This window comes from Aquarana catesbeiana, linkage group LG05 (genome assembly GCF_042186555.1).
Source record: "Aquarana catesbeiana isolate 2022-GZ linkage group LG05, ASM4218655v1, whole genome shotgun sequence".
Classification (NCBI taxonomy): Eukaryota; Metazoa; Chordata; class Amphibia; order Anura; family Ranidae; genus Aquarana; species Aquarana catesbeiana.
In genome coordinates this window covers 312,931,854-312,958,632 of record NC_133328.1, presented here as the reverse complement: position 1 = coordinate 312,958,632, position 26,779 = coordinate 312,931,854, and the positions used below count along the sequence as shown (strand labels likewise).

Genomic DNA, 26,779 nt, shown 5'->3' with positions numbered 1-26,779 from the left:
CTCTACTAATGCACAGACGAGATCTGGGGGAAAAAAGAAATATTGTCTAAAGAGGCTGTGTCATTTTAAATACAGTATGTCTCACTAAAATCATATTAATTGATAGGTTGGCTTTGAGCAGCATTTCTGAAACCTTCAATCCTTTCTATGCCACTGATGTAATATGTTGCAGCAGCAGCGCTGACCTGTAGTCCACTGCAACTACAGCAGCTACAGCAGCTGGTAATTTACATTTTCTCCTCAGGTTGTTGGATTTTTAGTAGAAGTGATTTGGGTGACTGTAAAGTCACTCAATAATTTCTACAGCCTGCAGAATAATCGCTGTCCCCCACCCTCTTTACCTTACCTCCTGCCATGTATTCCAAGGTCACTTGTCCCTCCTGGGTGCCCAGGATCATCATGGTGGGTGTCAGCATGAAAAGCAGCAGGACATCAGTGAACTTGCATTTGCGGATCATCCCTCTGACTAATGACACCGGAGACAATCAGCTCAGATCGTCTCCAGTTTCAGCGCTCTCATTCCCCTCCATAGCTGAGGAAGAAGCAAATTGAGCAGAATCTGTGCTCAGTTAGCTTTAAGGAAGTGCAGAGATTACATTAGGGATCTGATAGATTCCTGATATCTCCTTAAAGAGAACATATCTTACGTAGAATGGGGTTCCCCTTGCTTTTCTTTAAGTGGCTCCAGGTGATCTACAAATGCCCTACTTCCTGTTGGTCGCCTGTCTGATCCCTTCAGGCTCTTCAGAGGAACCAGGAAGGGCTGCCCTCTCTCCCAGGTATTGTTTGCCCTTGCCATAGAACCAGTGGCGGAGGCACTGTGCACTACCCCGCACATCAAGGGTTTGCGCATCGGTCTGCTCGAGGAGAGGGTAGCCTTGTACCGCGATGACATGCTACTTTTTCTCGGGGATGCAGGCACATCACTACAGGGTGTACTAACAGTTCTGAATACCTTTGCTAAGGTCACGGGCCTTAAAGTAAATTGGTCCAAATCTTTATTGTTCCCTATTGATCAGGCTGCTAGGACGAATTCACCCCTGGGTATCCCCCTTCAGTGAGTGTACACTTTCAAATACCTAGGTGTCATTATCTCCTCCCGAGCTACAGATTTCATCCCTCTCAATCTAGACCCAGTTATGCTTGACATAAAGACTAAACTCAAGTCGTGGGGAAATTTGCCACTGTCCTTATGGGGTAGAGTCAACCTCCTAAAAATGAAAATCATTCCCAAACTCACATACCTCTTTAGGCATTCCCCACAATGGATTCCCAAATCCCTCTTTAAAAAACTCAAGGGGGGGCACGGCCTGGACATGGCTGAATAGAGACGTGCAGATACTGAGCTCCCGGCCGTCTCTCCTTTACCCCGGCTATTTCAGCCCGATCCGCAAACTATGCACTCCTTCAGAAGGAAATCCGTGAAGAAGAACAACAAACCGCCGAAATCCACTCCCCAGCCGCCCTCATCAAGCGATCTTAGACGAAGATTCCAGCTCTCCCTTCTTGGCTCCCCAGAGCTCAAGATGTCGGTGACGCCTCGTGGTGAGCAATCACTGAGACAGACGGCGAGCGGCTCCCCATCGCCACACAGGGACACGCCACTAGCAGATACCTATGCGGGCTTCCCCTCAGACCTCTGCTCCAGCTTTGATGAGCGATCACAACCCCCTTATCAGGCGACAGGGGTGGACGCGGAGCTCCGCTCTATATTACAGGCGCTACCCACTAAGGCGGACATTGTGGCCCTGATAGCGACGGTGGAGGCCACACACCGCACAGAAATGAAGGCAGTGAGGGCAGACATCAGTACACTAACTACCAGACTGGAGTCAGGGGAGAGCTCCCTTGCTGCACTAGAGCGTCGGATGTCGTTGTTAGAAGAGAACCAGGACTCACAAGCAATACAAGATCAATGGCTGCAATTGGAAGAAATAGAAGACCGGAGTCGCAGGAATAATCTGCGCCTTCGGGGACTCCCAGAGGCTAGGGACCTGAAGACCTGGCAGATACGGCAGTTGCAATCTTCCGCAGCCTACCAGGTATTGATTTACCAGATCGCATTGAACTTGATAGGATACACCGTGCACTGGGCCCTAAACCGACCGATCCCCTGAGACCAAGGGATGTGGTGTGTAGAGTACATCACTATGTGCACAAAGAACAAATTCTACATAGGGCCTGGGAATCAGATGACCCGGAACTAGATGGCGCCACGATAAAAATTCTTCCAGACCTCTCCCGTGCAACTCTGCAGACACGTGCGATCCTAAAACCGCTGTTAGATTTGGCGAAGAGGAAAGGCGCTACATACCGCTGGGGGTACCCCCTCTCTGCTACATTCAGGAAGGACCATAGAAGCTTCACCCTACGTAAACCTGATGCCCTGCCGGCACTATTCCTTCCTTGATACAGATCCTATAGAGGTCCCCAATTGGCTGGGTCCTCTCCCGCGCACACCAGGTCGTCCATCTATGTCGAGAATGAGCAACAATCTACCGCCGAGACAGCAGCGGAATCGCCGACGTCCCAGAGCAACTTCTCAAGAAGACGTACGTGAGTCGTGAACCCAATATTGCTACAGAAAGAAGTTCTGTTTTTTTTTATATTTCCACTGTTTGAGCTGGATTTATATTTTTTCTTTTTTATTGCTTATGAATAAGTTTCTGGCCAATCAATGATTTGAGCAGGGCGACTTTACACTGATCCAGTCCCTGTGCCCAGATCTAGACATGATTTATCAGACCACAGCTGACTGTGTTGCGTGTTATGTTCTAGACATGCTCTGTCGGAACTGAACTATCCATATATCTCGGCAGGTGATATATATCAGTAACCTTTAGATAATATGGCTTGATGCATCTTTAAGGAGAATTGTTGACATTGTACAGAAGCCATACAGTCTGGGAACGTTGCCCTTAGCTACGAAACTTCCAAGACAATGAACCTAGCCCAATATACTTGAGCCGGTAGGAATTGTCCTGTAACGTCTCAGGAGTTTTTCCTGAAAAACTGACAGCACGTTTCGGTGTCCGGACTAGGAAGATGGTGGCTGTAACAAACACATTTTTGACAGACACCGATCACAGATACCTTTTTCTAAGTGCTTAGAGTAAAGTCAGGAACTGCAGAGCCTGGTTCTTGGTGGCTTTAGGGATGGCCACGTCGCCTCCTGTTTAGTGGAGATATGAGGCAGCCGTCCCGCAGTTATGACAGTAAACCTTGAGACGTAAGCCACCTTATTTTGCCAGGATGGATATTAATGCTAAGATATAAGATTGATTTGAATGACGTATAAAGTTATCTATCCCTATCTTTAGCACAGGGGCCATGTTGGACTGTTGCAGGTGGGAGAGGGATGGTTCTCTCGATGCAGGATTATACTCCGATCGAGATGCTTGCTCTCCTAGTTGGAACGCTAACAACAGGAGATTATAAGGCTGTCAAGCTCGTTATGATATTTTGAGTTGATCTGTTAATCAGTTTATAAGGATGCATAGTTAATTTCTTATAGTTATATACTTTAGATGTGCCGGGGTGAGGGGCCTAATGGGAAGCTCTTTGAGCCGTGTCCTACCTCTCTCCCGAATAGGTCAGCATATACCCCTGGGAGACCGACAGGTACTTCCTGGGGATCGTATGCTAGAAAACAATCCCCGAAATTGTAGGGGGAAAGTCACAGGCAAGACACTAGGCCTTGTCTGCACCTTATACTACTTCGCTTAATTTCTACCTATTTTTTCTGCTTCTGTTTCTGCTCTTTTCTCTCCCCCTCTTCCCCTTCTTCTTCCCTCCTTGATTCGACTCAACCCTCCCCCTTCCCCTCTCCCCTCACTGTTCCATAACATCATAAGGGCCAGCAAACTTAAGGTGATGTCTCTGAATGCAAAGGACTTAATATACCTGAGAAGAGACGTATGTTGTTAGATGACTTAAAGCGGAGCCACACAGACATAGCTTTTATCCAAGAGACACACTTTAAAACTAATAGATTACCATACTTACAAAACAGACACTTTCCAATAACCTATCACTCTATGAACCCAGAGTCTAAGTCCAAAGGAGTGTCCATTTTAATTTCTAGCAAGATTCCCTGGCAGTATCAGAGTTCTGAGATAGATTTGACAGGGAGATACCTTTTCCTCAAAGGCCTGATTGGCAATGTTAAAGTGACGTTAGCAACCATCTACGCCCCTAATGAACAACAAGCCATGTTCGTGCGAGCGACCCTAGAGAAGTTAAATGACTTTAAAGAAGGACAACTGATCATAGGAGGGGACTTCAATACCCCACTAATCCCCTCGGTAGATACTTCAACGGGTAAAACATCGATCCCTCCATCCTAACTCAAACAAATAGCTAAAACCCTGCATAAATGACAGCTAATAGATGTCTGGCGCTTACAGCATTCGGGAGAAAAAGACTTCACATTCTACTCACACAGGCACCAGGTATACACCAGAATTGATTATTTCCTAATCCCCCATACGCAACTACACGCAGTGGAACAGGCTTCAATTGGTAACAGGACGTGGTCAGACCATGCACCCATATTCCTAAATTACCGCTTATCGGACACTCTCTCTCCCAGACATCGATTCTGGCGGCTTACTGAAAGCCTTCTACAGAACCCTGAAATATTGACAGATGTGACTAGAGCTCTAAATCTATATTTCCAAGAGAACGACCAACCAGATTGTGACCCAGGGATACTATGGGAGGCTCACAAAGTAGTCCTTAGAGGGATTCTTATAGCCCATGGTACCCGCATAAAAAAAGAAAGAAATAAACAGTTATTACAACTTCTACAGGAACTTGCCAACTCAGAGGCCAGACACAAACATGCCCCCTCACAGTCATCAGAGTTGGACCTGTCCACTCTCAGACGACAGATCACTGACCTTTTGCAATATAGAGCGAAAGCAGCCCTACAGTTCTGCCGCAAACAGACATATGAATTTGGGGATAAATGTGGGAGAATGTTAGCCAGAATGGTTAGGAATCACAAATCGATGTCCTATATACCACACATCTCTACACTAGGAGGCAAAAAATTGATCTTACCTATACAAATAACTGAGGTATTTAAACAATTTTATTCTAACTTATACAATTTACCACAAGGGAGTTCCTCTGCTGCCGAGTTGGAGAACTATATAATGTCATCCCAAATGCCATCCCTTCCTCAGAAAATTAGAGAAGATTTGGAATCCCCCATAACTTTAATGGAAATTCAGAAAGCTATAGGGTCAATGAAAACAGGTAAAGCCCCTGGTCCGGACGGGTATATATTACAATATTACAAAACTCTCTTACCAGTTCTGGGACCCCGCATGGTCACGTTGTTTAACATGATAGGGACTGGTAAAACCTTTGCTAGAGAAACACTGGGGGCTCATATTTCAGTAATTCACAAGGAGGGGAAAGACCCAACAGCGTGTAGTAGCTACTGACCCATCTCGCTGTTAAATCTTGATCTTAAATTATTTACTAAAATCCTGGCTGTTCGGTTGGCGCAGCACCTCCAGCAACTTATTTCGTTGACCAGGTTGGGTTCATTCCGTCTAGGGAGGCCAGAGATAGCACCACGAAGGTGCTAAATCTATTACAAATCACTAGATCTGGGAAAATTCCTTGTGTCTTCCTCAATACGGACACCGAAAAGGCATTCAACCAAGTGAGCTGGCCATTTATGGTTGCGGTACTCAGACACATAGGCCTAGGGGGGGTGATGCTCAACCGAATAGCCAGCATATACTCCACTCCCACAGCACAGGTGAAGGCGAATGAAGTCTTATCAGATCCCTTCCCTATAACAAATGGGACGAGACAGGGGTGTCCCTTATCGCCTCTGTTGTTCGCCCTTTCTCTTGAACCCTTTCTCTCCACAATTAGGTTAAACCCTGATATACAAGGAATTTCTGTCTGCCCCATGCAACACAAAATATCAACATATGCAGATGACCTACTTTTTTCATTGACAAACCCAGTGATATCCCTACCCAATCTCCTTAAAGAATTTGAAAGATACGGGGAACTGTTGAATTTAAAAATTAATTTCTCCAAGTCGGAAGCGATGGGGATATCGTTAACACCCAACAGCCTCCTACACTTGAAATCTAGCTTTCGTTTCAGGTGGACTGATTCCACCTTAACGTACTTAGGCACGAAAATACCGCCAGACCCAGCCCGACTGTATGACAGTAATTTTCCCCCTTTATTAATTAGGACTAGAACCCTATTAGATGAGTGGAATACGGGACTACACTCCTGGTTTGGGCGGTGCAACTTAATAAAAATGAGCATATTGCCAAAATTCTTATATCTCTTCCAAGCTCTGCCAATTAAGATACCCACTTCATACTTCAAGCAAGTACAATCTCTCTTCACTCGTTTTGTATGGGCGAATAAAAAACCCTGAATCCCAAGATCACAGTTATGCTTATCAAAACAATATGGAGGTGTAGCGCTCCCAGACATCCGGAAGTACTACCAAGCAGTTCATTTAGGTAGAGTTGTAGATTGGCACCGACACACGGAATCTAAATTATGGACACAAATAGAGCAGCACAAAACAAAAATACCTTTACAGACGGCACTGTGGTGTCATGCTTCCCTTCCGTTAGAGTTAAAATCCCATCCTTTCATAGGAAACACTATAAAGCAATGCCTTCAAGCTACGTTACAGACCTTATTGACGACTAAAGAATCCCCTCTGACCCCAATCCTAGGACACCCCAAGTTTCCCCCTGGAATTTCATCCGGGCAGTTTCAGACTCTAAAGAGCTCTGGTTGTGTTAGAGCCTCACAATTTGTGAAGCAAGACAAATGGCCCTCCATCGCAGAACTAATGGACCCGACTGGCCCATTCAAACTTACATTTTGGAGTGCAGCACAAATCCACCATTTCCTTCAGACGATCCCAAACCCTCAGGCATACAATAGACCCCTGACTACATTTGAGGAACTATGTTCGGACACAGAACCACTGCCACAGGTCTTATCCAAGATGTATACTCTATTAAATACACCTCCACAACCACCGAATCTGCCAGGCATTGTAAAGTGGGAATCAGACCTTCAGTGTACTTTCACAGCAGTCCAGAAACAAAACATGATAGCTCTCTCCCTTAAATCCTCCATATGCACTAAATTACAAGAGATGAATTATAAGATCCTGACGAGGTGGTATTTAACACCTAGTCGTCTACATACTAAATTTCCTGATACATCTAAATATTGCTGGCGATGTCAGGAGGAGGAGGGAACGATACTACACGTGTTTTGGTCCTGTCCTAGACTGACGAATTTTTGGATTACATTCCGCTCTATTTCTCAAAAATTCACAGATTTCCAGATCCCGAATGACCCGGCATTTTTCTTGCTTCATGTCTCTTCCATACCGCTCAAAACTTATAAAAAATCCATATTACGTCATCTAACAAATGCAGCCAAATCCTGTATCCCCCTGTTATGGAAACAAAATTCCCCACCAACCGTATCGCTGTGGCTACGGAAAGTAGAGGACATAAATAGAATAGAAGATATTATACTAAAAATAAAAAAGTGTAGCGCTATATACATTGAGCAAAAAGTTTTACGTGCCTAGAGACAGTAAATAAAACCTAAACAACCCTAATAGACAAAGGTATAAATAGTGGAACAAAGTGACACTATATGATTCAACACATCAATTGAAATACAATATAAATAATAGTGGCCAAAATATAAAAATGAAGTAAATACAATAAATCTGAGAAACTGTGAGAGTATGGCAGATCAGCCACTCAAATTCATATATAAAAGTCCAAAGTAGGAATAAATAATAAACTTGTGAAAAAAGGAAACCACCACCGAAAGTCTATGGGGGTTGTGCATTTGGAAATGGTGGAAAATTACTTCCAACTTCACACGAAAATGAAATTTGTCACATCCAACAAGTTGATGGATAACGAAGGAACCACAGGTGGACAAAGGATCTAGATGGGTGGCGGTACCATCACCGAAACATCAGGAGGCTTACCGGAACTTAGTGACTTGAAAAGACCTACGTCTTACAAGTCAAAAAGGCTTGTTGACCAACCGGTCTGGACAGGGTAACTCGTCACCAATCTTCAACTCGCGATAGAAAGAGGGGTATCAGCAAAGTTTTCCACGTCCACCAACGATCCAATAGGGCCAAGCGAAAGTTTCATATATCATGCGAGAAGTAAAGCTCACATAGCGTGATAACGTTTAAAACATTGATTTATTAAATAAAAGAATAAACTTTGCACTCACATATTTCGGAGATCAAAACAGCTCAAAATAGTCCAATAGCGGTAATCGTGAGGGATTCACCCGACATGTTTCAGCTACACAGCCCCAGATGACGGCTGATTGATCATTATAAAACAACTCCCATACAGATTCACTCATGGACACAGACAAACAAAAAGCTATTTCTTCAAAATAACAAAAGGTAGGAATCTGCAACAAAGTTTGTTAAAAATCCTTGTAGCAATGCACATAGATCACTCAGAGGGAAATGCTTTTTTCTCAACAAAAGTGAAGTTACTTTTTAACTATAAATTAAAACTGCTCCAGATATACTGTATATAGTTACATAGTTAGTCTGGTTGAAAAAAGACACAAGTCCATCCAGTTCAGCCAATAAAAGGGAAAAAAATACAATCCCATATACACAATCCTATACCCACAGTTAAACCAGAGAAAGGCAAAAAAAAAAAAAACAGCAAAGCATGATCCAATTTGCTCCTGCTGGGGAAAAAAATCCCATCCTAATCCCCTGAGAGGCAATCGGATATTTCCTGGATCAACTTCACCTATAAATGTTAGTATTCAATTATATTATGTACATTTAAGAAAGAATCCAGGTCTTTCTTAAAGCAATCTACTGAGCTGAACAGAACCAGCTCTTGGGGGAGGCTATTCCACATTTTCACAGCTCTTACTGTGAAGAAACCTTTCCGTATTTGGAAATTAACTCTCTTTTGCTCTAGATATAAAGAGTGCTTCCTTGTCCTCTGTATTGACCTTAAAGTGGTTGCTAACCCACTTCAATTAAATCCTCCCATCCTCTCTGTACCATAATAATAAGTGTCCCTGTGTTATGTAAAAAATCTGCCCGATTGTACCTATATGAGCGCGGGTTCAGACGCTCAACTGACTGTCAGCTCTCTTCTCCAGTGGGCGGGGCTGAGCCCTCCCGCTGACATCAGCCAGGGAGGAAGAGAAAAGAGGAGAGAGAGCCAACAGTCAGCTGAGTGCTGGGAGCCGCACTCATATAGGTACAATCCGGCAGATTGTTTTACATAACGGAGGCACAGGGACACTTATTATTATTATGGTACAGAGAGGATGGGAGCATTCAGTAGAAGTGGGTTAACAACCACTTTAAGGTCATCACAGAGGGCAAGGAGGCATAATAATATGATTATGGTACAGAGAGGATGGGGGGATTTAGTAGCAGATAGGAGAGCAGCAGGAGCAGGGGAGGAGGGGGCACTGGTACGAGCAGACAGGCAGGGAGATCAGGGGGGAGGAGGGCAGAGGAGACACAGACACAGGAGAGCAGAGCTGTGGATGACAAAGGCACGTACTTTGACTACGGTGTCAGGGCTCAGCAGCTCTGATATATCGTGCTCAGCGTACAAGGGGAGGGCATAGCCAGGCAGGATCAGCCAGGTTTTTTAGGTGTTACAGGGGGCCAAATGACACAGCACAAGCACTGTGCTGTATAACATGCTTTAAGGGAACAGGATCTGTTTTGTTTTTTTTGGGTTAACAAATGTTTTTTTAAAGTGAATAACTCAACACCAAGTTCACTATATGGACCATTTATGTATTTATACGCAGTGATCACATCCCCCCTTAATCTTCTCTTCTCAAGATAGAATAAATTCAGTTCCTCTAATTTTTCCCCATAGTTGAGCTCCTCCATGCATCTTATCAGTTTTGTTGCCCTTCTCTGCACTTTCCTCAGTTCTCTAATATCCTTTTTGTGATATGGTTTATATTACACAGTATGCATACATATTTCATACCTGTTGAACTGCTGTGGAAGGGGAGTAGTTACTGCTGCTGCAGTGATCACTGCAGCTTTCCAGATCCCACACTGCAATTCAAAGAACTCCCTGCATTTTTCTCAAGGAATGCAAAGTGTTCTCAGATTGGAGAGGAGGGCTGGTGTCATTATGATCTCCACTCACCACCTCGTCCAATCAGAGAATGTTTTGCGTTCGTTGAGAAAAATGCATGGCATTCATGGCTTTCTGCCACGCCAAGTAAGTGCCCCTGAAACAGGACCTGGAAAACCACAGAAATCACTGTAGTAGCGGCAACTACTACTGTGATTCTCCTCTTCCACATCAGTCCCACAGATATGTATGAAGCCACTCTGTACTTTGTTGGGTGTCTAAAAGTATCTTTCCTGGGTGGTAACTAGCCTTGAACAATTGTTAGCTGCTCATTTGGTCTCTCCCTTACATTTCAGAGTTGCTGTGGTACCCTACTGTCATCAATAGATGTCACAGACACTTAGGGCTATAGTTATGGGACATGGCAAGTCTTTTACTTTTAAGCATTTATGTCGCTTCTGGCTCCCACTAGTAGTCTTCCTATAGTGGTGCATGCTGAGGGAGCTTATAAAAGCTCAGGGAGTGGCTTGGCGAGCTCTCCCTCTTCCTGGGCCTTGGCTCTCAGAGAGTTCTGGCCCTTATTTTGCCTGATGGATGTCTGCTGAAGGGGATTGGAGTGTCTGCTCTCTGAGAATCCTGGCACTACTTTGGATTAATGGAGTCTGAAAGCCTGGTTGCTATTGTAGACCTAACCCTAACCCTCTCTTCCTGTGAGCCAGAGCAATAAAACCTCAAAATCCTAAAGTGACTGGTGCCCTTCCTCACCATGTAATGTTCTACTGTGGCCATGGATCTACCCTGAGGTAATTACTAGCCTTCTCCCTGCTGGATGTGAGTCCACTCTCTCCTCCAATGCAGGAGGGGTTCTACATGTAACTATATGATACAAACAATAATTGGAGCTATAAAGGCTCTCAAAGCACACAATTTTAAATTGCCACCAATTTTTTTATTCTGTTGGGCGTGACCAAGGGACGGGAACTGCACAAAAGCCAGTAATTTGGAATAAACGAAAGAGTGAACTAAGTGTTGCCTCAAGTTTTTTTTGTACTACAGGATCTATATGGAGCAGAATGTGTTCCTTTCTGGGACTGGCACCTAGTGCGGAAGTTGATCCAAGAGGCTATGGACAAGAGGCAGTACACACAGTGCATAGTGCAGGACCATTGTGAATTTTGGCACTGCTCTGCTCCCCCTCGTTCACAGGGGCTAAGTCCCACAAAGGCTCTGCCCCTGTACCATGTGCACACAGCTTGAGTCATTTGTATGCAAATTGATGTGAGATTTGCCTATGAATTAGCTTTACTAGCTCATTCATATGCAAATCCCCCCACAGCTCATTCATATGGCAAACCGGGGGGGGGGCTCCTCCTTGAATCCAGCTGAATTAATTAAAGAGGGGAAGGAGATTTGGGAGGAGATTTGTACTGGAAGAGGGGTCTGTACTGAAAGAAGGGAGGTCAGTACTGCTGGGGAGGGAAGGAGCCTGTACTGGAGGGGGACTCTCTACTGAAAGGAGGGAGGTCAGTACTAGAGGGATCCTGTATTAGAGTGGGATTTGGTACTGGTGGGGAGAAAGTGGGTTAGTTCTGGAGAGGGGCTCTATACTGAAGGGGGGTTTGTATTGGTGGGGAGGGAGGAGATCTGTACTAAAGGGTGTCTGTACTGCTGGTGGGGTGGGAGGAAATCTTTACTGGAGGAGGAGTCTGTACTGTCGTGGATGGAGGGGTTCTGTACTAGAGCGGGGGGTTTATACTGGTGGGGAGTAAGGGGATCTGTACTGTGGAGCAGTCTGTACTGATTAGGGGCTTGGAGGGGGTATGTGCTGTGGGGGTGGTCTGTACTGGTGTTTTTTTACTGAGAAGGGGTTGGGAGGGGGCGTCTGTGCTGTGGGGGTGGTCTGTACTGGGGGGGTCTGTACATAAAGGGTCTGTAAGGGGGTCTGAGCTGAGGGGAAGTTAGGGCTGTATTGGGTAGGATATGATCTTGAGGGGATTTTTACTGGCAGGAAGGGGTAATTTATTAGTTATTCTCTGTGCATTATGCACTCCTGTGCTAGCTAAAAAAAATATTTTATTAATGAACACCACCTTCTTGGTGGGATGTGTCTCTGTCGTTATTATGATAAAGCTTCCAGTGCTAGGTGGGATTTTTATCGAAGCTGTTGCAGGAATATCTGTAAACATCACCCATGTGCCAATGCCCACTTTTTGCACCACATTTTTCCCCTTTAAAAAATTGTCCCCCTTTGTCAAGTTCAAAAGTTGAGAAGTATGGTAATTAGTCTGTAGAAAGATATTCTTACCTTCCTGCTTCTGCAATAGATTCAATTTCATTATATGAGCTCAAAACTTGAGGTTAAATGACTAATTACTTAAAAAAGTCAAATGTGCCATGCCAGGAAAAATCTTTTGGTTTAATGCACTGGGACTTTCCTTTCTCATAAAAGATTGCACTTATGGAATGATGGTGCATTGTTTCTTATTACAACACTGCACTGTACTGATCAAAGGTACTTCCCTCAAACTTTCAAAGTACTTCTGTTAACATACTTCATGGTCTGACTTAGTATCTATAGAAATGGAGCAGGTAAAGATTGTCCATACCATCTGAAAAATCTTTGCCATGGATATTGTTTACCCAGGATTATTTTTTTATTTTTTTATTTTTTTTACAAAACTGGGATTTTCTAAAGTTGTAAGGGTTGGCTTAAAACAGACCTGTAGTAAAAAAAAAAACATAGTTATTTTGATATTCAGCATGCAGGCTATAAGTAATTCATTTTTTTAGAAGGATGGGAACTGTGCATACATCTGGGCCCAGTACAGTCTCTTTATTTGGGGACTTACAGAACAGACATCGTGAGTCAATTAAGGAAGAGTTGTCTATTCAACAGAAGAGATCTCATGACAGATGCTTTTGAAATAGTCATATGAGCAGGCACCAGAAGAATGCAGATTATGCCATTACTATAGCAAAATAGTCAAGCTTAAGCGTATTTTGTTGGATTTTAATTTTATCAGGCTGGATATTACCATAATGATAAGCCTAGTTTTCATTTTAGGTCCACCTGTCAACTAGTGAAAGGGCAGAAAGAACATTGTGCACCATTATAATAAATAATGCATTGTCACATTGGTTGTTTAAAATACAATGTACATTACGTAAAACAGTTGTGGCTTAAGGTGTAATAGTATGGCAACTCAATAATATTCTGTGTTTTAATCTAAAAAGCTATATATAGACTGAAAATAATGGCAGCATTTTGATTTACTTTATTTTAATGATGTATTTAATTTATTTAACATATTAGATAGCATTACTATACTGTAGTGTATCATAACATTGCTTTTATGACTTACCTATAGCAGTTGTTTGTAAACTTATTGTAACTGGAGAAAGCAATTAGCACACCAAACCCAACACCGAGTGAGAAGCAGATCTGAGTGGCAGCATCAATCCAAACCTTTAAACAGTCCCCAGAAGCAGGCAGACAAAGAATAGTGGAAGGAGGAGGGAGAGAGGGAGAGCTGTTATTAGAGATAATTGCAGGAAACTCATTCAGCATAAAGATGAAAGATAGTGTTGAATACAAGGTAATTTCACCAATTACTGAGCCCAATTCCAATTTCTCAGATTATTGCTTTGAGTTGTCAAGTCGTGAGCTAGCAAAAAGGGAAATTATGCCCCTCCATTGCTCTTTATTATGGAAAATAAAATATTAGCTCAGATTGATTGCAAATTAAAAAAATGAACTCAGTAGCTGCATTGTTTCTTTCATTAAATTTATGTCAAGAACCTGTGAAGGTGCGTTTGTTAAAAAAATGATTGCACTGTTAATCCAAATATCTATTTAAAAAATCATGGATGTGTTAAATGGCTATAACAGACAAAGTTCACTTTTTTTTCCACTTCTTCTATAAATTGTAAGTGAATTACGTGCAAGGTAACACAGACTTTGCCAAATGTGGTTATATGAAGACCAACACATTAAAAAGAAAATGGTATTCTTGTTAATCTGCCTACATGAAACATCCTTTGGAAATCTACACTGATCAGGCATAACAATATGACCACCCACCTAATGCTGAGTGGGTCCCCCTTGACCTAATATTGAGTAGGTCCATGCCTTGACTTTTCAAGGTAAGGACATTCACATGGCAGAACCCAAGGTTTACCAACATAAGATTGCTCAAAGTATCAGACTGCTTCTACCGGTTTGTCTTCTTCCAATACTGAATCCTGGTGCCATCTCCTCCCTAGGTAAGTGATGCACATGCCCCTATGATGTAAAAGAAACAGGATTCATCAGACTAGGCCACCTTCTTCCATTGCTCTGTACTCAGTTCTGATGCTTACGTGCCAATTGTAGGCACTTTTGGCTGTGGACACGGGTCAACATGGACAACCTGCCCCATACGCAACAAACTGATGCACTGTGTCCCCTGACACCTTTCTATTGGAATAAACTTTTTCAGCAATTTAAGCTACATTAGTTCTTCTTCTGGATCAGAGTACACAGGCCAGCCTTCATTCCCCACTTGCATTAGTGAGCCTTGGCCACCCATGTACCCATCGCTGGTTCACTGGTTTCCTTCCTTGAACCACTTTTGGCAAGTCCTGATCACTGCAGAATGAAAACATGCCAAACAACAGCTGCAGATTTGGAGTTGCCCTGGCCATTACAACTTGGTCCTTGTCAAAGTCACTTAAATACTTACACTTGCCCATTTTCTTCTGCTTTCAACATATCAGGCACAACATGTTCACTTGCTGCCTATTATATCCCACCAACTTTTAGGTGTCATTGTAACAAAATAATCAATTTTATTCCTTTTACCCATTAGTGGTCACAATGATATGGCTGATCTGTGTATATTTATTCCCAAGGGGAACAGTCAGTGCTGAATCGGGATATGGGAATGTAATCACCTAGTTAACTTGTTTAACCTAGCTTTTGACTCTGTAAAAAAAAAAAAAAAAAGCTGTGATTCGAAGTCCAATCCTATGAAAATTTACACAAATATAGGCATGTCAGCTACTGCAGATCTTAAATGAGTTTAATCAGACAGAAGAAAACAACTTAGTTAGGGAGAAATTACCGAAAAAGGGGGTTGTCAAAGTAGGCTCTGAATATCATTTGATTGGAACCTACCAGCAGGCAGAAGTCTAATCAGGACTTGGAGCTAATCATCTTCAGGAAGCCTCCCTGGCGGTATGATTATGTCAGATTTTTGCGTCTCAAAGCGGTACAATTATTTTGCATAGAAATTTGGTGTTTTATATTGTAGGCCTGTAATTCTTAGCAATAACACACTTAAATCTGTCCTCCAAGAGTCTAGTAGATATCCCGGGTATGATGAAGTTTGAAACACAAAATCGTAAATTATAATATAATAAATAAATATAAATAATTATTAAAAATAATAGTATAATAATAATAAAATTAATTTCCCCACAATTCACTATCACTCATTTCTGCAAGTGTTCTAATTTACTATCGCTGTTTTCTAGCTGGTCTAAAACCACTTTTGATGTAAAGGGATACTTTTTGGTTGCCATGGACAATCTCAAGTTTCCAGGCAGAAAGAACAGTATATATAATATAAAACTGCATGCAGGGCATTGGACAAAGCACTGGGGACAAAAGGGATGTGAAATAGTTTCATACAGTAATGTAATCTGTAAGATTACAGTGTACTGTATGTATTATGATTTTTCACTTTTTTGAATTTGCCGCTGGGCTCCGCCCCTGTGCGTCGCTACGCTCGCAGGGAATGGATCCTGGCACAGAGAGGCTTTGGGCGGAGGACACAGCCCATGGACACAGCGGGGGGACATCGCAGGATCCTGGGGACAAGGTAAGTATACCGTACCAGGATCCTGCAATGCAATCCTGAGTGTGGCTCGGGGTTACCGCTAATGGTGCTGAAATTTAACCCTGAGCCACACTCGGGAAAACCGCCATGGAGGTTAAAAGGAAAGTGTACTACATAGCAATGGAAAAATACATTATTTTTAATACGTTTTTAAACCTATATATTATATTTTTTGCTATATGTGTACAGTCTTTGTTTTACAAATAAACACTTAATACATGACAAAGCATTCGCAAAGCACTATGGGTTCTCTAAAGGGACAACACAGCAGGGAAATCCTGGTATATGGCTGGCTTTGTTTGACTAAAAAGTTAAACCAGAGCCATCTGGAAACTGAATGAGTCACTCCTCTGATTCATTTAATTGCTTGTGTAGATTTGAACTTGAGCTATTGGGCTGTGTCACAAACAAAAGTGATGTCTGTCTGTGCACTGGGGTATAGAGAGGAAGAAGAGCAATATTTGCATAGCGTTATGAAGTAGCTGGGGGCATGGATGTTGGTGTCTGTGCTCTCAGCTACATGATGGTTGTTGAGTATTTAGTTCAGATATAAACTTCCTATGATCTTACGGACACACTTGGACTCTAATAAATCAAGATGCTAGAGGTTTGCTAATAAACACTTAAGGAAAACTAAACTGACACATGATACTGAGACCCCATTTTAGCAACCCTTAGGCACATATTAATGTGCCTAAACTGCTACTGTAGCTCGATAAATCAGGACCATAGTCAGTGAAACTTTGGCATCCAGAAAATATCTTCCATCTATTAGGAAAGAATATTATAAAGAAATTCCTTCACATTCACATCCTATTGTAAGTGGATACTGGCCAGAGATTTTGGAGTTTCAGACTCTTTAAACAGATGCTAGAATAACCATATGCAGGAAAATATTGAGAGGGCTAGAGAGTCAAGTATAAAGTGCCAAAGCAAGTAGTCATCCAAAATTAGGAATCAATCACAGACAGTATTAAAATAGGAAACACAAAGACAAAGATTACAGCTCTGGTCTGGCAACCATGAGGAAAGGTTTGTGGTGTTGGCAAGGTCTATCTGTAACTATTAAATTTGACTTAGAATGTTCACGGATACTCAGATGCTCTCATGACCTATAATTCATAGAACATTCTCCTATTCTCAGGTGAACAAGGATGCCAGAATATGTGAACAGATGCCAGAAGAGCTACAGGGACAGACATGAGTATACTGGAGGCCAAACAAACCGGAAAAACACCAGACTGAGGAATAGGATGCCTCTGACTCTGGCCAGCACTTTAAGGTAACTGGAGTAAAAAGCGCAAGATGCAAAGTAGAAGGGAGAACAAGGCTAGCAAAAAAGGGAAAAAGGCTAAAGCCAAAATCAAAGTGCAAAGTCTAGACCAATAAAGGGGGGGGGTTAAGCCAAAGATCTCAAAGTAAACTCCCCCACAATACTTAGTCAAGTTACCTGCACACATATGTATCCACAGAGTCCCTTCCCTACTCTTTTATTACCCATGAGTCAACTGTTTCATATTTACTACTCATAAATGCTACATGGTACCTACCAGCATTGTAAGGTTTTAGCCATCATCATAATCCTAACAATGAAAAATAGCACACCCCCCCCCAGTTATAGTGTCCATAAAAATTAGATGAGTTTCCTGATCCATATGTTTTGGTCAGACTGGATGATGATCTAATGCCTATGGGGAACCAACAGACACCCAGAGGGGGATTTCTGTTATTTTATCTTTGTTAAGCCAGCTCCAGAGTTGTCTGCAGCACACCTCCCATGCCTCTTTTAATTGGCACTTGCTGTGTTCAGGTAATTTCAGAACAGCAAAGATGCCTGAGGACGTGCTTATACTCTACATCTAACTGCCCTGTAATATCCACAGTATATACTGTTTTACATTGCACTCCACCCATGTGACTACAAATGCATGAACTCTAAAACAAAGCTTACCTACCCCCTTACACCACTGGATAATTTTTTATGTGATTGCCACATCTTTGGCAAAAAGCAAACCATCAATAATTATTGGTTGAACTAGATGGACATGTGTCTTTTTTCAACTTGACTAACTATGTAACTATGTAATAAGTAGCACATACAAGAAAGAAAGATGGAAGGGTAGGAGAACTAAGCCCATAATGGGGAAGGAACTATAAAAAGTAGCTTGGCACAAGGGATCAGGAATAATAGCCAGAGTAGGACTTAGGAGCTGCCAGTTGGGCAAAATGGTGATGCAGGAACCTGGTCCTGTTGATGCTTGCCTCCATTGATGCACCCAAGGCAGACTCATCTTCTGCCCACCTTTCAGCTTTCCCCTTATCCAGATGTAGTAGCTGCAAGATGTACAGGGTGGGATGCAGAAACATCCACGCAATAAACAGCTATGTAAGAAATAAGGTGTCTTTAAGTACCCTCAGGTGTTGCTCAAACAACACACATGTCAGAAGAAGGTGAAGTCACTAAATATGACAGAGACCAAAGCTAGTATTTAACAGGGAAATGAAAAAGGTAAATGTTGAGTTTGTTGACAACCCAGTAGAAAGAACCATAGTCAACTACAGCCAGATTCATTTAATTGTAGGGTATATTTAAACTTACCGATGCCTCACAAAGACGGAGAAAATCAACACTTAAGTAAGCTTTGATGCCATCAATGGCACCGGGAAGTGTTATACCACGAAGCAGCAATGCGGTCAGGACAACATAAGGCATTGTCGCTGTAATCCATACTACCTGGAAACAAAATGAAAAGACAAAGTAAGGTACCAGGAAAGCAAAAAGGTTGGGAATGATCCACATACAGTATATTGTGCTACAGTATTTTTAAATGTAAGAAAATTAATACAATTGATACATTTCAGAAAATGACAATGCAAGTACTGCTATTCCTAAACTGTCTTGGGGAGAAAGAGAGATCATGCTTTGGACAGAGAAAGAAGGACTGCCATATGTAAAGACTGTCTGAGAGGTGGAGTAAAAGAGAGAGACAGTAGAGAGAAGATTGCACTGGTGTGAGATAGGGATTGCCCTGGTAAAAGGGACAGCATGCTTCGGGTTTGAGAAAGAAGGGCTGCCATGGAGCATTTGCCATGTATAGAGACTGCTTATGAGAGAGAGAAAGTAGACTGCACTAGTGTGTTTTTTTTTTGGGGGGGGGGGAGGGGGGTGTTTGTGTGTAGGAGAGAGCAAGAGGGATTTAAAGTGGAACTTTACTTTCTAAATTAACATTATTTTTAATCATTATGCTGCTTCTGTTAATAAACAGATAGGAAGGTACTGTATATTATATTTTCTGGTTTTAACCTTTTTTTTTTTTTTTTACAGGTCAAAATTATGCCATACATCCCAGGAGTCTTCATGGGCATTTATTTTCCTTTCAACTTAGTTAAGCACTCTCTCCAGCCTGCATGCCTGAGCTTAGAGCAGATGGATTCCAGGAAGTAAATACTACATGAATCATTTGCCTTTACTCAAGATGGCCACAGCTAGAAATTCTCGGGGGTTGTTTTTCAAATTGACAAAATAAACCATGGAGACATGAATAGATGAGCATTTGCTCTGAAAAATAAAAATAAATTAAATAGCGTTTTTGGTTTGTGGTGCTCATATACAGTAAGGTGCAGTTTAAAGAGAGAGCCTGCTCTGGTTATAGAGAAAAGGACTTTCCTGGAGAGTTTGCCATGTGCAGAGAGAGAGAGAGAGAGAGAGAGAGAGAGAGAAATGACATTTAGCCACATTTAAAGTTTCTAATGGGATCTGGATGCACAGAATTCCAATTCCTCTAAAGGAACTTAACCTTATTGGTTGAACTAGATGGACATGTGTCTTTTTTCAACTTGACTAACTATGTAACTATGTAATAAGTAGCACATACAAGAAAGGAAGATGGAGCGGTAGGAGAACTAAGCCCACCCATGATGTGGCAGAAATGATAAAAAGTAGTTTCTGCCCAATTTTTTTAAAATCAGAGTTTAGTGTTACTTTAATATACCAGCAAACTGCTCACACTGCACACCCAGCCCTGCTGACCCCCCCCCCCCCCCTGTATACTACTCCCACAGCAGATATGTGGACTGGTAGGACTATAGTTATACCTTTGGATACAGCAATTTACATAACTCTATGTAGACTAAAAGATTATTATTTTATTATTCCGTTTTTTTTTTGCTTTCATCTTCAAATAACCCTTCCATGTGATATCCTGAAGATATAAAAAAATTTGTTTAGGTATTAAAAACATTGAAAGAATAAGTATACCTTCCCCGAAGTTTTCACCCCTTTCCATAGACTGAAATAAAGGAATACAATCACAATAATCAGGCAGGATGTCAGCTTCCAGCGTGGAAGTCCTAAATCATGGATTCCTTGGCTTTCATGAAGATGCAAAACACCTCGTCTTAAAAACAGAAAGAGAAAAAAATGTGTTTTTCTTTCAGAAGTATACATTGGGTTGCTATTTATCTTTGCACAGAACATGGCACATCGTCCAGTATGGTAATCATAAAGCATTCTAGCTAAATAGTAATTCAGAAGTAAATTATTAATGGTTTTGTAATTCTTCTACGCTACACTATCACTATTTCAAGTACTGTTTAAAACACTGCAAAGCTGTCGTTACAGGCTGCTAATGCTTGCCAAGTGCTCCCAGTAATATATAATCACAGGTTGTACATAGAAACAGTGGTCTTGAAACATTAACACAATTATGGTCTCATTACAGCCCCTGCTACCTAGGTTCACATTTGTGCACCTGCATTTTCACGCATTTTTTGTTAATGTGTTTAAAGGTCTTGTGCAGACCTATGGCCATACAGCGTAACATACCCCCCCCCCCCCCCATATATGTGGTGCCAGGGAGCCCCAACTGCTCTGTAATTCTACCAAATGGTCTGAACTGTAGAATACGCTTTACGTGGGTATGCACGTGTAAATGCTGCAACAGTACTGGCATTTACAGACTAAACTTGCTTGTTCGGGAAAATTTGTTTGTGTCTGTAAATGACGTTTACAGGTGTATACCCACGTACATTATTTATTATTTCCATGCGTTGTTCATTCATTTTCATGCATATTATGACTTTTCATGCATTTTTACTAATGTTTATGGGGCCAAAAATGTACATTTTTGCACCAAAAAAGATGCACAGAAGAGAAGCTCATAGATGTGAACAGGCCCCAGAGATAACAATGGCAATCCTCTTGTCCTGCAATGGCACACGTCGGCCAATGTGCACAAAATTGCAGACACGTGACTGTGGATTAGTTATTTTTAGTAAATAAAGCACTCTGGTGCAAACAATAAAGGGTGCTTGGGCAGGGAATCATTGCAACTTAGTATCCTAATGTAGAAAAATTGGAGCAACTTGCTTTATGCAGATAATATGACCCCTATGCAGCAGCCAGGTCATGAGTCAGAGAAGTGATTGGTTGGTTTACAAAGCTTATCACTTTGTCATTCTGTCATCCAGCAATCAGTATTGAAAGGAAGAACAGTATACAGTGGGAGGTTATGGGGACAACAGTTTCCTAAGGCAATATTATAATTCCACATAGCACCCTACAGAACAGACATGATACAGTGGATATACAAAGTCAGGTTTCTGTGATGTAAAAAAAAAAAAAAATGAGACAAAGATAAATAATTTCAGAACTTTTTCCACCTTCAATGTGACCTATAAACTATACAACTCAATTGAACAACAAACTGAAATGTTTTAGGTGGAGGGAAGTAAAACTAAAATAATATGGTTGCATAAGTGTGCACACCCTTAAACTAATACTTTGTTGAAGCACCTTTTGATTTTATTACTGCACTCAGTCTTTTGGGGTATGAGTCTATCACCATGGAACATCTTGACTTAGCAATATTTGCCAACTTTTCAAATCTGTCAAATTGCGAGGGCATCTCCTGTGCACAGCCCTCTTCAGATCACCTCACAGATTTTCAATGGGATTCAGGTCTGGGCTTTGGCTGGGCCATTCCAAATTCCATCTTCTGGTGAAGCCATTTCTTTGTTGATTTGGATGTATGCTTTGGGTCGTTGTCATGCTGAAAGATGAAGTTCCTCTTCATGTTCAGCTTTCTAGCAGAAGCCTGAAGGTTTTGTGCCAATATTGACTGGTATTTGGAACTGTTCAAAATTCCCTCTACCTTGACTAAGGCCCCTGTTCCAGCTGAAGAAAAAAAAACCCCAAAGCATGATGCTGTCACCACCATGCTTCACTGTGGGTATGGTGTTCTTTTGGTGATGTGCAGTGTTGTTTTTGCGCCAAACATTTCTTTTGAAATTATGGCCAATAAATTGAACCTTGGTTTCTTCAGATCATAACATATTTTCCAACATGCTTCTGGGAGACTTCAGATGTGTTTTTGCAAAATTTAGCCAGGCTTAGATGTTTTTCTTTGTAAGAAAAGGCTTTCATCATGCCACTCTACCCCATAGCCCATACATATGATGGGACGTCCAGTTCTTAGTAATGTCACTGTTGTGCTATATTTTCTCCACTTGATGATTGTCTTCACTGTGTTCCATGGTATATCTAATGCCTTGGAAATTCTTTTGTACCCTTCCCCTGACTGATACCTTTTAACAATGAGATCCCTCTGCTTTGGAAGCTCTCTGCGGACCATGACTGTTAGATGTGACTAAGAAAATATCAGGAAAGACCTACTAGAACAGCTGAACTTTATTTGGGGTTAATCATAGGCACTTTAAATGATGGCAGGTGTGTACTGATTCCTATTTAATATGAATTTGAATGTGATTGCTTAATTCTGAACACAGCTATATCCCCAGTTATAAGAGGGCGTGCACACTTATGCAACCACATTATTTTAGGTTTTTTATTTTTACTCCCCCCCCTAAAAGATTTCAGTTTATTTTTCAATTATACAGTTGTACAGTTTAAAGGTCACATTAAAGGTGGAAAAAATGATCTTTGTCTATTGTTTTACAGCACAGAATTATGACATTGTAGCAGGGGTGTGTAGACTTTTTATATTCATTGTAGATACGGTTTTGAGGCAGCAAAGCCCCTGTAAACTAATTTCATACAACTAATTAGGCAACAGGGGAAGCAAGGGCTTGTTTTATCAATTAAAATAAGATATTTACTGCTGGCTGTCTACTCCGATAAAAATATATTCCAAATTTTATGTGTTTTTAAACCACGAGAAAACAGTTAAAGTGGATTTAATACAAAACCAATATTTATGTGACTACAGGGACAGAAACTCCCTACCACACAGCTGATATCTGAAATCCAGTGGAAAAGACCATTGCAACAATTATGAAGAAAAACACCAACCTTATGGTATTACTGGGAATAAGAGCATGGTGACTAAACATGTACTGACAAACAAGATACAGTGGGGTTGATTTAATAAAGGCAAAATAGACTATGCGCACTCAGCAAGCACAGTTTCTCCAGAGCTTAGTAAATGAGCAGCAGCCTTTACTGACTTACATCACCCAATCATGTGCAAGCAAAAATGCTGTTTTTTTCAATTTTCCTTGATTGGGTATACTTTGCAAAATGAAGGTTTACCTCATTTAGTAAGCTCTGGAGCAACTGCACTTGCAGAGTGCAACTGCACATTGCAAAGTGCACAGTCTATTTGCCTTTATATCCCTGAAAACACACTTTTTAAAACAATACACATTAAAATGTACATTAAAACTAACAATCCTCCCATGGTCATTACTGTATATCCAACATAATCATTCTTTGTATCAATCCCACCCTACAGGAAAAGTCACCTATTTACAAGAAAATGTCAAAACAATGTTATATAATCACTCTACGTTCAGAAGGAAAATAATTTATTCTGTGATCCATCACTTGTTGGTACTTTTTTTCTCTAGTAATCATTGTACTCCCATCCCATGGTAATGACACATTAAACAAGCTCAGCCTGTCTACACCATTGCATTCAGTTCACATATAATTTTTTTATTCATTGGATAGCTTTTCTTTTGAGTCGCTTACGAGTTTGTTAGCAAGCAACAAAATCGTTTTTGGCCCTTCCCAGTATTATCAGTTTCCCACTCTGGATTTGCATCAATAAACTGTATTCGTGATCAATTTCAATCTCACAATTTTACACAGTGATACCTGGATAAATTGTACTAGCACAATTCAGCTCTATTTGCAATAGTTTCTTTTGATGATTGAATGCTTAGCCCTTCTCAAAGACTCATATCCCCAGTCAAATCTTGGAAGAATAAACCACACTTACAACATATAGGAGATTCAGCATATGGGAACAACACCGATCACTGTGTATAATGCCATACTGCCATGATCTATTGCTCAAACCTGATTGTAAGGCTCCCCGTTCACACCTTTGCATTTTAATGTGTGTGTTGTAAAGCAAAGCAACGCATATATCATAAGAAGCAATGTTATTCAGTGAGGCTGTTCAGATCCTGGCGGTTCATTGTGTTATGATTTGGAAAATAAAGCATGTCCATTTTTCCATGCATTTTTTATGTGCTATGAAAAAAAAATGACATAGATGTGAGCCTAGCCTGAATCTAGTCAACAATGGAGTTCAATCATGAATGGACCATGCACTTGAAGTGTTCTTTTAAGTGGATTTAGGTTTTTATTTATACTGGAGAATGTTTATCAAAGATTCAATGTGCAAATTCACCCAATGTTCAATGTATATTCTTTGGGTAGCATTTACACTTTGGAGTTGATTTACTAAAGGCAAATAGACTGTGTACTTACATGGCAGAGTGCATTTGCCCTCTGCAAGTGCAGTTGCTCCAGAGATTAGTAAATGAGGAAAGACTTCACTTTGCAAAGAGTACCCAATCACGTGTAAGGGAAAAAAAAAACAGCATTTTTGCTTGCATATGCTTGGATGATGGAAGTCGGCAGAGCTTCTGCTCGTTTACTAAGCTCTGGAGCAACTGCACTTCCTCAGTGCTCAAACAATATAAACAAGCTAACTGGTGACTATGGATGAGCCGAACACCCCCGGTTCGGTTCGCACCAGAACATGCGAACAGACAAAAAATTTGTGCGAACATGTGAACACCGTTAATGTCTATGGGACACAAATGTGAAAAGTCAAAAGTGTTAATTTTAAAGGCTTATATGCAAGTTATTGCCATAAAAAGTGTATGGGGACCCAGGTACTGCCCCAGGGGACATGTATCAATGCAAAACAAAGTTTTTTTTCAGGAGCAGTGATTTTAATAATGCTTAAAGTGAAAAAATAAAAAATGAAATATTGTATTGCCGTATCCCAGCAATATACATAATAAATCATTGAAAAAAATGGCATGGGTTCCCCCCCCCCAGTCCATTACCAGTCCTTTCGGGTCTGGTATGGATATCTTTTTTTTTTAATGGCGCCCGGTGCCTAATTTAAAAAAAAATGGCGTGGGGGTCCCCCCCATATCCATACCAGACCCTTATTCGAACATACAACCTGGCAGTCCGCAGGAAAAGGGGGAGGGGGGACGAGAGAGTCCCCCTTCTGCATCATACCAAGTCACATGCCCTCAACATGGGGGGGTGCTTTGGGGTCCCCCCCAAAGCACCTTGTCCCCATGTTGATGGGGACAAGGGCCTCATCCCCACAACTATTGCCCGGTGGTTGTGGGGGTCTGCGGGTGGGGGCTTATTGGAATCTGGAATCCCGGGTCCCCCTATGGGATCCCGGCCCCCCCTACATTGTACCCCTGCCCATTCCCCAAAAAAGTAAAAATGACAGGAGACAATTTTTGACAATTCCTTTATTAATAAAAAAACTCAGCCGACTGCAGTCTTTTTGTGGTGACAGCTGTTATATAGCCAAGGTCTAAGAGCTGTCAAAGCAAAAAGACTGCAGTCAGCGGGACGCCTCCCATGGAGGCGGAGTTTTACCATTTTTCTTCTCTGGACTATTGTCAAAAACTGTCTCCTGTCATTTCTACTTTTTTGGTGAATAAGTAGGGGTACAATGTACCCCTACCCATTCACATAGGGGGGCGGGATCTGGGGGCCCCCTTGTTAAAGGGGACTTCCAGATTCCGATAAGCCCCCTGCCCACAGACCCCCACAACCAATGGGCAAGGGTTGTGGGGATGAGGCCCTTGTCCCCATCAACATGGGGGCAAGGTGCTTTGGGGGGACCCCATAGCACCCTCCCCATGTTGAGGGCATGTGGCCTGGTATGGTTCAAGAGGGGGGGCGCCCTCTCTTCCCCCTTTTCCTGCAGCCTGCCAGGTTGCATGCTCAGATAAGGTCTGGTATGGATTTTGGGGGGGACCCCCACGCCATTTTTTAAAAAATTTTGGCACAGGGTTCCCCTTAAAATCCATACCAGACCTGAAGGGCCTGGTATGGATTTTTGGGTGGACCCCATACCATTTTTTTTTATTTTGGCGCAGGATTCCCCTTAACCACTTCAATACACTGTATTATATAAACTACACCGCCTGCATTGACTGAATATAGAGTATATACTGAATATATAGGCTACACTGAATGCAGAGTATATATATATATATATATATATATATATATATATATATATATATACACTAGCCTGCATATATATATATATATATATATATCAAATACATTGCCACTACCTAACCTGCCTGCCTAATCTAGCTCAATCTATCTCTGTCCACACACTAACTATACACAGCTGCTATGTAAGTAGCCTTATATAGTGTGGGGCGTGGACTTAGTTCCCCTGAGCCATGATTGGCCAAAGGCACCCTGCCCTCATCCCTACTTGTGACCCCTTAAAGTGG

The 26,779-nt window shown here is 41.7% G+C and overlaps 1 protein-coding gene across 1 annotated transcript in view; it reads right to left on the bottom strand.

The window, feature by feature from the left end:
* SLC6A3 (solute carrier family 6 member 3) overlaps positions 1 to 26,779 on the bottom strand; it is an 87,996-nt gene that overhangs the window by 34,777 nt on the left and 26,440 nt on the right. The window contains exons 4-6 of the mRNA XM_073630844.1: positions 20,277 to 20,415; positions 18,618 to 18,752; positions 13,502 to 13,605 (exon numbers count right to left, since the gene is read on the bottom strand). Of these exons, the coding sequence (XP_073486945.1) occupies positions 13,502 to 13,605; positions 18,618 to 18,752; positions 20,277 to 20,415 (378 nt within the window). The remainder of the gene's footprint in view (positions 1 to 13,501; positions 13,606 to 18,617; positions 18,753 to 20,276; positions 20,416 to 26,779) is intronic.